The sequence below is a fragment of the Mangifera indica genome, chromosome 4 (genome assembly GCF_011075055.1).
Source record: "Mangifera indica cultivar Alphonso chromosome 4, CATAS_Mindica_2.1, whole genome shotgun sequence".
In the NCBI taxonomy this organism is placed as follows: Eukaryota; Viridiplantae; Streptophyta; class Magnoliopsida; order Sapindales; family Anacardiaceae; genus Mangifera; species Mangifera indica.
Genome location: NC_058140.1, coordinates 12,990,818 through 13,003,661, shown reverse-complemented (window position 1 = coordinate 13,003,661; position 12,844 = coordinate 12,990,818). Strand labels below are relative to the sequence as shown.

Genomic DNA, 12,844 nt, shown 5'->3' with positions numbered 1-12,844 from the left:
TTGATCATGAAAACCTGTGAAATAATCAATGATTCCATGCAGGGGAAGACTTTGATGTGTTCTTAGCATATGCTTAGGCACCAAAATGTTAACAGAATCCCAAGTGCCAGAGCCAAGTTTTCTTTTATTTATTCATTCAAGTATCATATTTTTAATTTGAACATCAACATTCGAAGTTCTTAGAAAATGGATTCGATACACCTTTTCAAAATAAGATGATAAATAAATAAATAAGAAATTATTACAAGCGTTTCAGTAATATTATAGTTATTTAAATGCAAACCAAACTTGAAATTTATCAGGATTAAGTACAAAACCAAAGTGGTCAAGCATTTATTCTGAGATGAGACTTTCAGATTACACAAGTCCTGACCTCGGTATACTACTTCATGTAATATAGCAAACTTGAGTCCGATTAATAGCTGAGCAAAATGATGGAAAAACCTACAGACAGAGAAGGAAAGAGTAAAATCTTGGTATATGTCAGGGTTTAAGCTCTAGCCCATGGCATACTTTTGGGTCCAGCTCCGAGCAGCTGATTCATACTTGACTTTGTCACTCTTGCACAAATGAGCAATCTCGGGAACAAGTGGATCATCAGGATTTGGGTCTGTTAGTAGTGAACATATGGACAGCAAAACCTGCAGAAATCACTAGACCATATTTCAGATTTCTAGCAATTAAATACTTTAGTTAACAAGAGAGATGCCAGTATTATAATAAGAAAACATACTCAGGTTATGAGAAACATTAAACATGAATTTCACTTAAGTTTGAACATTGTATAGATTCCACTAACGGGACTAATATGTTAACAAGTGGTATCAGAGCTGGAATATTTCAGGGTTGTCACCTTAGATATGGTGAGTGCAGGGCTCCATTGCTCCTTGAGAATGTCCAAGCAAATGTTCCCATTGCTGTTAATATTTGGATGGAAAACTTTGGTTCTGAAAGCAACCTATAGGCATTCATTTAAGGGCTAAGTGAAAAATCAAAAGCGCTGAAAGAAGAAAGACTTGATTATGCACTCTTTATACCTTTGGGGGTTTGAAAGGATAATCAGGGGGGAAGTGAATTGTCACAAGGAAAACGCCTCCAGCATAGGGACTATCATTTGGACCAATGATGGTTGCTTGCCAGTGGAACATATCCTCAGCCACGGGACCTGAAATAAAGCATTTTAAACAATGTTTGGCCAGTTGTTATAATGAAGCTCAGTCCAAATTTCGCAAGTTTTCCTACCTGCACTGCATGAAGTTGGTGGATCTCTCTGCAGGTCTTTGAGTTCCTTCAAAATTCTCTTTGATGCCATCAAAGCAATAGCAGTGTTAAGATGATCTGAGACTCTAAATTTGGATTATCAAGAGGTAGAATGGCGTTGAAAGAAAGGAACCAAATCTATGCATGCACGGTGAGGCGCATGGAGGTGTATTTAATGGTGAAAATGCAGGTTATGAAGAAGATGAGTCTGAATTGCAGAGGTCCACCAATTCTTTTCAGGCAAGTGGGCATGGTATAAATTCCAGAGAAACAAAAAGGCAACAAGTAAAGAATCATGGAGTTTCATAAATGTTAAAAAAACTCGAAAATTATTTGCTACAGTGTCCGTTAGACCATAGAAACGAAGTCAATTCATTCCCATTCCTGTTCTCTTTTTCTGGGTCAGCCATTTCTTTCCAGGAATATGCATACCATTGAAAAGATGCAAATCAACAATAATAAATACTAAATAAAAATCATATGTAAAGTGATAGTTTGGTAATGAGACGTTAGTCATACGAACACTGGATTCTTAATTTTAATTCTGATTTTAATATCAAGGTTACTTTCATTGAATGGCTGAGGTTCCTGCAACATACCTTCCTGGAAGTCACCATATTGACAGCTGCTTGACAACCAACAATCCGAAAAAGAAAAATATTCGTGCTCAGCTAATTAGCTAGAACAGTTCATTTTTTGAGAATCTTGGAAAGGTATGAAACTGACGGATGTAGAAGGGCATCACAGATTTTTTATTTAAAAACCCTATAAAAAGTAAGTGAATACGATAATCTACCACCAAAAATATTCTACAGACCCATAATATCCTTCCGTCTTTATAATGGCTTTCTCTTTCTCATTCTCCTGCAGCCTCAAGGAAAGGCACATGATAAAAATGCCACTATTTAGCCAAGTAAATTCAACATTAAAGCTTCAAGCCAAAGATAATATATTTAAGTTTCTTAAATCGTACTCAATCAGAATCAGATACTAAAACATCATATTAGACCTAAAGAAGCAAAGAGGTATGCATGTTAACAAACACAATGTGAATTATTAATATACAAACTGAAACACAACCCAGAAAGTGGAAAATACAAGATATGATGCTTCTATGTAGCCCCCTAGTTCAGTCAGTTGAGACTATAAACCTCAGTCGGCTTCTTCCTTCAGGAGGGAAAAGACGAGAAAAACAACGAGGGTGAGAAGAAGGATAAAACAGCTAACTGGTTATGCTTCGTCCATAGAACAATTATTTTGAAGAATCACAATATAGAGCAGGCCTTATGTGCCTTTCTCTTCTTTTTCTTCTTCTGCTTTGGCGGCTGGAGAACCACCTTGATGGCCGCATCAAAGACAGCTTTCACATTCTGTAAACACAAAGGGTAATCAACATAAATCCGGTCAATTATAAGGCAGTCACAAATTATCTCATGATTTATTTTGACATGAATGAAGTGTCTATACCTGTTGTGTTTTTGAACTACACTCGATGTAAACAGGAGCTCCAATCAGCTTTCTCAATTCCTCTCCCTTCGAAATACAGATACAAACAAGATGACAAAAGTCATTATGAAGATTCCAAAAAAATATGGCTTTTAATAAAGGAAGCAACAGCCCATACCTGGGCTGTGGTAATGGGCACTGCACCAGGGTGATCTATAAAGAATTGATTATCTTCCCGAAGATCTACAAAAGAAGTAAATTTGTCTTTTAAGAAAATCGAAACCAATATATGTCATATGAAATGAAAATATAAGCACTATCAACTGCAGAGAAGACAATGAACTAGAAGAAAACATCGATTAGATCTAGTACAGTAACATGTTACTGATATTGATAATTTCCAAGATGATCATAACAGAGAATACGGTTTCCTTCAAAAAGTAAGCATGGAGCCATTATCCCAATAAAATAAAATTGATAATTAGCTAGTAAATCAAGCACATCAATGATTCAAAAGAGTATCTTAAGAAATGCTATGTCATAGATACATATGCAACTAGCATGAAATGCATAAGACAAAAATAAGCAAGCAAAGCTCCAACCTAGAAAAGGGATGTAAAGTCTATTGCTTTCTATGGCTATTAAAGCTACAGACAACTGATACTAGCAACCAGTAACATTATCTTAACATAGAGGAAATCGCAAGTAGTGGTATCTAACCAAGCTTTGTCCCAACAAGAATAACTGGAACACCAGGTGCATAGTGCCTCAATTCAGGAATCCACTACACATTCAAAGACAAAATATAAAGAATCTATCAGCACATCACATTCAGATATCATCATTAAAAGGAAAGGAAAGAAGTCTCTATGGATAAATCCAATCTCACTTTCTTGGCAACATTTTCATAGCTGGCCTTGCTAATGAGAGAAAATGCAAGCAGGAACACATCTGCCCCGCGATAGCTCAAAGGTCTTAATCTATTGTAATCTTCCTGGCCTGTAACACAAATTAAAAACATAAATCCATGATAAGCCATCTCTTATAAAGGAGAAAAACGAACTTACCTGCGGTATCCCATAACCCTAGATTAACAGTGCTTCCATCCACAACCACATTTGCACTAAAATTGTCAAAGACAGTTGGCACATAGTCCTGTTTCTCAACACAAAGAGGAGAGAATTTTCAATGTTATAATCATTATCTGTGATCATATTAAATGTTACAAAAGCAAGTCCAGGAAAGGAAGCAGCAGCAGAGAATCACATCCATAGGCCATAGCAGTCAAAGATAAAACATTAAATTAGTACATCAATAAAACCTTTGCACAGGGAAATCCGAAATCTAGCATTTCCAATTTTACCATATTCTGGGAAGCACTCACAAAATGTAATTATATCATCAGCTAAGAAACCCATCACTGGCAAATATCATGTAATGAGATATTTTCAGCATATCATTAGATAAAATGCACCTACGATAGCTACAAAAGGAACAAAAATATATTCACTTCTTATATAAGATTTTTCAATATATGAGCTTGACCACACAATTTGACTTGACAAAACAAGGCTTAACATTTACTCTTGAACAATAAACTAGACAGAGGGCCAAAAAACCAAACTGAAGAAAGCGCCAGAAAATTAACCCTGAGCAAGCATCATGCTTTCAGGTATGGCTAATCAATCTGCAATAACATGCTAAAGAAAAATAGGCATCACTTAGTTAATTTTAAACAGGAGGTTATCTTCAAAATATAAGCCAAAAATCAATATTCAAATTTCCACACTCGAGAAATCAGAGACCATAGACAGTGTTAATAGGAAAAAAGACTCGATATAATACCTCTTCACCAAAGCAAGATAATAAAAGTCAACACTTTCTGCAACCTAGGCTATAAAAACCCCTTTAATTAACCGATTTAAGAACTAATGAATAGAACTCCAAAAACCGAACTAATGAAAGTTATGATTTTTATGACAAAGGCTATAAAAACCTTCTTCTGCAACAAGGCTTTTAGCAAACCACAGTAAAAAACAAATTTCCCTGTTTGTTTCCCAATAGTATTATGAGTTATGATCAAACTAAAAACTCAAAGATATATATAAATTAAGTTTAAAAACCAAAACCACAACTGAAGCAAGCAAATTGGTCACACAAAGCAAACTTAAGCTAAAATTTTTCTTCCTCATCTTTTTTTCCTTCACATTTTCTCGGGAACCAAACAGAAGCTTTGAATTAGGCAACTAACCGTCGGAAAAGTGTTGCTGGTGTAGGAAATAAGCATGCAAGTCTTGCCAACGGCGCCGTCACCGACTGTCACGCACTTTATGAACCTCGACGCACTCATTTTACGCCACGTGTACAAAGCACAATATCTTTTCACTCTTCTTCCTCCTCCCTCAGTTTGTCTGTTTTGTAGCTTAAAAAACCCTAACAACAGTGCAACATTTTTCTCTACTAGCACACAAAGACAGAAAGGAGTGTTTTGCGTTTTGCTCAAATGTTTCAGCTCTTCTTGTTTTAACTGTTGAAGGTGGGTGGGTACTAGAGTCACAACTCTCGCTAGCTATCAACTGATATCTAACCATCACAGTCATGGCTCCCACAAATTTCTACTCTTTAAACTGGAATTTAAAATATATTATCAGAAATTAAATTAAAGTTTTTAATTATTTCAAGAAAAAATAAATATTTTTTAACATTGATATTTGGTAAGGTTTATGTCTCATTTGAAGGACAATTTCTGAATGCTGCGGATTGATTGGTACAACAGGTTGAATAATTTGCATGTGAACCATAAAAGTCATTTTGGGTCTATTTTCAAATTAGCATTTAGGCTTTTTGAATTTATTGACACAAAAAGACTTTAAGGTTAAAAGGGAAAGAGTCCAAATATTGTTGGGATATAATTGGGAATAGAGGTTTATCTTTGGTGAAACGTGAACATCATTCATGTATTTAACAGGCCGAAGGACTTACTCCTAATCAATGGCTAGTGTATTTTCAAATTTCTATATTTTAAGTTTCAAAAATTTAATTATTTATTCGTCATCCAATTTTTTATAATTTAGTTATTAATGTAAAAAGTAAAAATATTATTTAATAATTTTATGTAAAAATAAACAATTATCTCTTTTTTTTCATATTAATTTTGAAAACTGATAATGTTTTTCTCTAATTTAGTTTTAAAATGTTACTTTTTTCTCACCATTTAAGGTTTTCACCTTTTCTCATTTTAATTGCCCCCAAGACTTTTGAAAAATTCAATTTAACTCACTCTTCAACTTCAGATTACTCAAAAATATGATATTCTCTCCCTCTATCTTTGATATCCTCCTTTACTTGAGACCAAGCTGACGTCGACCTTGTCTTCTCTCTGACCTTCGAGCTATCATCTAGCGATAATGTGACATGATTTCTTTTCTCTCAGGTTCGTCGTGCATCTCCTCTGCACAAAGTCTAAGTTTTCCTCGCTGATTCTCCTATTCAGTGACAACATCTCCCTCTGTTGTCTATGTTTCCAACATCCCTTCCTATCATACTCGAAGTTAGAGAGAGGAGAAATCGTGTTGCGTTGTCACCAGTGGATAGCTTGAGCACCAGAGAGAAGGTAAGGCTGATGTTGGCTCAATCTCAGAAAAAGGAAGATATCAAAGACAAAAGGAGAGTACGCAAAATTTTTGAATAATTTGAAATTGAAGGGAGGTTAAACTAAACTTTTCAAAAGTCCAGAAGGTGACTGCAAATAGAAAAAAGATGGAAACCCTATATAATGGAGGAAAAAGTAACTTTTAAAACCAAGTTAAGAAAAAATTATCAGTTTTTTAAATTAGGGTAAAAAATTGAGATAATTTTTTATTTAAAAAAAAATTATTAAATAATATTTGTACACTTTACACTAATAATAAAATTTAATAAAAATTAGATAATAAATAAATATTTAAATTTTTAAAACTTAATAGATAAGAATTTGAAACAACACTAAACCACGGTTAAAATTGAGTCTCCTGCCTTATTTAACGCAAGAAGAGGAAATCCCACATGTGGGTATAAATTATTTTTTAGAACCCCAATGCCAATGTCCTGATATATTATTAACAATTTCATATATATAATATAAGCCTATTATTAATCTAGTAGATTAGGAGGAATAATCACCAACCAAAACAAAACACTGTTTAAAATTCTTCCAAATAGCGATTAAGCGGGTGATTTTAAAATTTTAAGTCAAGATGGAGTGAGTGACACCACAAACCTCACAACCTTAAAAAATGCATTAAAATTTTCTGTTGGGTAATAAAGAAGATGGGTCCTTTATCAGAAGAGCTGAAGGACATTGAAGCCTTAAATATGGCGAGAAATTGCATAGTAATTTGTGTCGATTTTGATGATGAGAAGGATGGTAATAAAATTTGCCAGAAATAGTGATTCCTACGAGCAGGAGGTGGGTGGGTGGGTGGGTCATGGGTGGGTGAGACAGCCTTCTTCATGAAGCAAAGATAAAGAAGAGTTAATATGTGGGGAGTCATTGGCTTTCAAATTGAGATAATTTAGTTAACATGATCTGGCTTTCTGAGTTATTGCTTGACCCATCACAGTCAAAGAGACTCTTGAACCAGCTATTTTTTATTCTTTGGAAAAAAAAAGTGGTTTGTTGAGTAGTTAAGGGTGGGTTAAATGGAGTCATCAACTTTAGAAATGGCAAATAATGGTTTTTAGGTCCACTACAGCAACAACCCAGATAGCAATTATTGTGAACCCTTCGACCCCTAATAAATAAGATAAAAGGCCTGTAATTACATTCATTCCATGCTTGCAGTAGCCTCAGAAGTCAAACAATTAGTATAACCATCAAAGTTGCTTTCTCAAAATGATCAGCCAATGACCAATCTCACAAACCAAACCAACTACCTAGACAAGACCTTAACAAGCTGCATATATGCAATTAGCCGATAAAAAAATAATGTTATTTGCAACTTTCCCTTCTAGGGAAACAAAGCCTCGGCCCCATATGTGTTTAGTTGAGGAACATGCTCTACTCAATTACTTCATGGACAAGCTGTTTAATTGTTTTTATAAAATAAAAAAAAAAACTCACCAGTGCACTAATTAGGCCAACTAAATACATAACAAAAATGGGATAAAATTTCTACAGCACATGGAGCAGCCTCAACTCCATGTGCATGGATCACCAACCTCACTACTGCTATCTTCTCAACATATCTATTCCTGATTCATTATAAGATGCCATGATCTCTTCCAATCTACCTATCAGCTGCTATGAATTTCAATTTTCAAACAATAATGTAATTCTAATCCGAATATAATAGGCACATAAAACAGATAAAATATTTGTACTCTGGATTCTTTTGCTCCAATGTAAGGTTAAACAATAACATGTTTAAAAATTGGTACCTGCAGAGAGTTAAGCTATACATCTCTATGCCCAGGTTCACATTACCATCATGTACAAGATAATTATCACGTAACTTTCCGAAGAAAAGTCAAATGTAGGTCATGGTATGACTATATCATCATCATTTTTCTCCGTTTTTTCTTTGGGGTTTATAAATCATAAGAGGAAAAGGAGAAGGGTGAGTTCCTGACATTCTTCACATTGTAAAACAGTTCCTGCATACAACACAAGAATGGGAAGACATGCTAAACCTTGTCATTTCTTTATTTTCTCTAAATGAATTTCTTGGGCTGGACAATCATTTGTTTTGAAGGGGTTAAATTAATCTTGAATGACTCTGCAGAGCGCAGTGTCTTCTTAAAAGAAATAGAATGACAGCCAGGATAATCTTCCTCTACTAATCCGTGCTGACCACTGCAGATTACCATCCATAATTTGACATCATAACTAACACCTCCAATCCTGAACTACATCTGCAGTCCTTAAAACTTTGACCAAGAGATTAGCCACCAGTAGATAATTCTTCAAAGTTTTATCTTGACAAGGCATGGTTTTGTACCATAAAAGACAAAAGTCAATTTGTCAAAATTTTACTTCTCTAAAAAAAGTTCATTGATGCAGCAAGGTGGCGAGGATTAACAGCAATGCTCAATTTTCTTCGTCTGAACTGACATAGTTTAATTCAATCATCTTTCCAGTTCCCTGCTTAGTTTTGTCCATCAATGCTTGGTCTACATCAGTTTTCTTTCTTTTGGTATCTGGCTTTTGGTCTACACCAGATGAACTTGTTTTCACGGTTGATGATTTCCTGAGTTATGATAGATAAGAATTCAATTCAATGGAAAGAAACCCACAACTGACAGTCATAACACAACTTTTGGCTAATGCTTAATCCAGTATACGATTTACCTTTTGTCTAAGCTAGTTTTTTGTAGACATGCCATTTTCCCTGAAGCTACAAAGTAATATACGTCAGCTCAAAACAAACACACCCAACTTAAAGCAGTGAGAATTGCATTCTTATACCTGCAACTTCATTAAGAAATCTTATTCCTTGTGAATGTGTATTTGTTGTCACTTTACCTGCATTGCTGATCATTCAACAACATTAATCAAACCCATTCACAATGATTGGAGACAAATTATTATCATTTAAGTGGATATACCCATGCTATCTATGCAAACCTTAAGGCGTTTCTGAGTGCTTCCACTGACAGCACCTTCACTGGCTGTTTGGACTTTGTTGAATTTGATCTGTCAGCTAGAGGGTCAACCATGTAAACACCTTCTGGTTTGTAAGGATCCTTAAATGCTGTTCTTAAGTTACTGCAGGCAAAACAATCACAAACTGAAGGCATTTAGGAGAATTAATTAGTGAGCACTAGTAAACACTAGACAACAAAAGACTCAGATGATGCCAATAATTGATCACCTACCCTCCCTTCAATTCAGTCCGCATGGTGGAGAATTGATCTGATATTTTCTGTTCAAAAATTAGCCATTAGTAAGTTTGCTCTAAAGATATATTGGTCAAACAAGAACAAGGATTTTGACAATAATTCTTACCACTTTATGGTATTTGCAATAGATCCCTTTACGTCTAAAACAACAAAATGACTCATAAGTCAAATCATCAAAAAGACATTTAAGCTAAAGTTACCAGAACAAAAAAAAAAAAAAAAAAACTAAAAGAATGCAGAACCATATGAATTAATTGATTATGAAAATTTGTATCAAGCTGCTTACAGAAAGGTAATTGGCCAACTAGCATTTAGATGACATTAGAGATGAAAGTAAAAAAAAATATAAGAATGTTAGGAAATACTTTCATATTCCTCAACAAATAAAGAACCAATAATTCAGTTGATGGTACATGCAGAGCATCAGTACTTAGATATTGTAAAAGGCCATGAGCTTTACTTGCCAGAACAAAAGACTCAACATCTTGACATCATCTCTCTACTCATCAATTCTTTTAAAGAGACATTGTATATATAGAGTATGCTGTTTTGCAGGCAGAAGCAACAAGTAAAATCTGTAAGAACTAATGGCACACTTATTTACTTAATAATGAGATGATTGTTCTGATGTCCATCAGCCTAACAAAATAATCAACTCAACCTCACTCTATTATAGTTCATTGGCTACATCAAGTTAATTCAGCCTCCATGTTCCATTCAACCAGAAAAGTAGTTAAAGAGCAATGTCATTAACAAGTCATGCCAAGATGGAACTTAGGGTATTGCACCAATCTGTTCAATTCTACTCTGGACAACACAGTGTCATGGACAATCAAATTGGAAGATTACTGAAAGTCATCCTAATTAGACAAAGTACATTGCGTCTGAATTGAAATTGCAAAATACTAACTCATCTCTGATAATCTTGCCCTAAAGATTGGAAATAAATAGATTGTTTTGGAAACATAAAGTCTGCATGACCAAAATCACTTCATACCAAAACAGTATGCAAAGCAACTGCTATGGCATGTCATTCTAAAACAAGATAACTCAAGGAGTGCTTGGAACATACTTATTTATGACAACTGTACATGCCATCCCATCCTTCCTTTTCCCCTTGCAAACTCCATGGTCCACTGAAGTACCCATCTTAAGGGTTTGACTTGGAGAGCTCACACTCAAAGAAAATCCTGGTCCCTGCAATATCAAACATAGATTTTCAATATTTTTGATGAAATATTAACCAACATAAATCATTAATATGAACAAGTTGATACCTTGGTATCTCGGCGTACAGTACAATTAAAGAGTGCAAAAACTGTTCCAGCCTGTGCTTTCAAGTTCTGCTGATAAGCATCACCAAACAAAAATATAGATATGGCATTCTCGTCTAAGCACCCAATTTTCCATATACAATAGTTCTTCCCGATAGAACTAGTCTTTGGATTGCCCCTCTCAATCAAAACTCCAACAGTTGCCCAACAACCTGAAAGAGTGTCTCCTTCCAACAAATTCCTACAAGAATCCAATTTATAAAATTACTATAACATTGAAATTTTAATACAATATTTTCATTCATTGACCAGTTTGGGAGCATTTTTTCATTACTAAAAGCAAAAACCAAAGCATATTCATTTTTGAAATAACAAGATAATAACTAAAAAGAATTTATTAATTAACCATGACAATATATATAAACATAGCAAACGGAAGAAGTACTTTATAGTTGATAATCGAACGAATCGGATATCTGAAAAGCGCTCACTAAGCTCTGCAGGGGTGAGAACTTGGTTCCTGAAATGAATTTAACCTGTTAGAAAATTTTCGGAATTGCTTCCATCTAGTCTTTACAAATTTTAGGTTGCATGGAAATGGACACCGAAAAACAGAAACAAGTTTTCATATTACATTTAGTTTTGCTTTCAACTACATAACTCAATTATTTTCTTTAAAAAAACCAAATCACTGGCAATATTATCAGCTACATACAACCTAAAACAATAAAAGTTCATTAACATTTTTTCTAATTTTTTTCCTCAGCAACAAAGAACAACATGAAACTTCATTGTAAAGAGAATTCTATGATTGTTTCAAGTTGAAGTTGCATCAAATTTACCTAATTCGCAGCCCAGAAAACTTCTCAACCTCGGGATTGTTTAAGTTCTTTGATTGGTTCAATTTTCCAGTTTTATCAACGGGTTTTGGTTCATAATCTAGGCAGTCCTTAACAACATTTCTAAAAGCAGACATGTCCACTTGACCTCTTTGCCTTGGAGATCCGTCATCAGATAGATATCCTACAAATTTAGATACACGTTAAGATGTTACCACATAAAATATATAGACTTCATTCATTGAGATTTAACTTCACTAGGTACAATTTTTTTCTGAAAAAAGGGAATCTATCCGTGACCAAGTCACACCTAGAATAAGATAGACACGATATTGATAAATTTTAAGAAAATAAAATAAAATTCATACATGAATTAAATGAAATAAAAATACTCATGTACACAATAATATTAGAAACAAAACTCCAATGCACTGCAAATTGGGAAGAACCAAGAACTACCCAGATCAAGTAACATGGAAACAAAGAGAAAATGAATTGAAAAATTATAAATTAGATTAAATCAATAAATACCCAGATAGATGCTGTAACATATGAGTAAATCAGATCAATACTACAGCTTAAATAGTACAAAAATGACGAATAAAAACTAAAAGCACAAAAAAACAAATGAAACTACCAGGTGAAGGAGAAGCAGGAGGAGTTTCTAAAACCCGGTCTTGAAGAGAGAGGAGGAGATCGAGATCTTCTTGGTGGCTTGACATGTTTACGAAATAAGGGAAGAACTGGTTTTGTGTTTTGTGTTTTGTTTTCACTTTCCCTCGAGTCTTAATAAAACAAAGATTTTTTGCTTGTGGCGGGAGGGTTTGACACTGCAGTTTGTTTTCGGAGGGAATTAACAAGATTGTCATTGGTATTTTTGGTAAAAATAAGTGGCCATTTTAAAAGATTTCAAAAAGTCCTAGGGTTCAAAGTAGCCCTATGTAATGGGCTCCCTGGTTGGGCCCAAGATCGAGCCCTTGGCTCAAATTACTTATTTAGTCATTTCCTGCTCATATACAACTTTTTTTATTTTCAATCTTAATATAAACTAATAAGGGTTTCTATCATTATTCATACCATCAAACATTTTTATTTTATATATTGCCTTAAACAATCTCTAGTAAGGGTATCACAATTTAATTCCTT

The 12,844-nt window shown here is 34.3% G+C and overlaps 3 protein-coding genes across 6 annotated transcripts; all 3 read right to left on the bottom strand.

Moving 5' to 3' along the window:
• Nucleotides 1-267: 267 nt before the first annotated feature.
• On the bottom strand, nucleotides 268-1,524 carry LOC123214575 (ubiquitin-conjugating enzyme E2 28-like). The gene is made up of 4 exons (XM_044634431.1): nucleotides 1,243-1,524; nucleotides 1,038-1,165; nucleotides 854-958; nucleotides 268-641 (listed from the first exon to the last, which is right to left on the bottom strand). Exons 1-4 carry the CDS (start codon nucleotides 1,310-1,312, stop codon nucleotides 498-500), a joined length of 447 nt encoding a protein of 148 aa, XP_044490366.1. The 5' UTR covers nucleotides 1,313-1,524; the 3' UTR covers nucleotides 268-497.
• Nucleotides 1,525-2,192: 668 nt separating this feature from the next.
• On the bottom strand, nucleotides 2,193-5,302 carry LOC123214573 (rac-like GTP-binding protein 5). The gene is made up of 7 exons (XM_044634430.1): nucleotides 4,958-5,302; nucleotides 3,774-3,861; nucleotides 3,596-3,705; nucleotides 3,427-3,490; nucleotides 2,885-2,949; nucleotides 2,728-2,793; nucleotides 2,193-2,630 (listed from the first exon to the last, which is right to left on the bottom strand). Exons 1-7 carry the CDS (start codon nucleotides 5,054-5,056, stop codon nucleotides 2,526-2,528), a joined length of 597 nt encoding a protein of 198 aa, XP_044490365.1. The 5' UTR covers nucleotides 5,057-5,302; the 3' UTR covers nucleotides 2,193-2,525.
• Nucleotides 5,303-8,036: 2,734 nt separating this feature from the next.
• Nucleotides 8,037-12,499, bottom strand: LOC123214572 (protein MCM10 homolog). 4 transcript variants are annotated; one of them, XM_044634428.1, is made up of 11 exons: nucleotides 12,336-12,499; nucleotides 11,702-11,882; nucleotides 11,305-11,379; nucleotides 10,863-11,100; nucleotides 10,658-10,782; nucleotides 9,692-9,725; nucleotides 9,562-9,608; nucleotides 9,311-9,451; nucleotides 9,152-9,216; nucleotides 9,035-9,080; nucleotides 8,037-8,933 (listed from the first exon to the last, which is right to left on the bottom strand). In XM_044634428.1, the coding sequence occupies exons 1-11, from the start codon at nucleotides 12,418-12,420 to the stop codon at nucleotides 8,774-8,776; spliced, it is 1,197 nt and encodes a 398-aa protein (XP_044490363.1). In that variant the 5' UTR covers nucleotides 12,421-12,499; the 3' UTR covers nucleotides 8,037-8,773. The 4 variants fall into 4 exon arrangements, 2 of the variants coding, with proteins under 2 accessions (XP_044490363.1, XP_044490364.1); XM_044634429.1 differs by having other exon boundaries at nucleotides 9,035-9,074; XR_006501851.1 differs by having other exon boundaries at nucleotides 8,871-8,933; nucleotides 9,152-9,208.
• Between the last annotated feature and the right edge of the window lie 345 nt (nucleotides 12,500-12,844).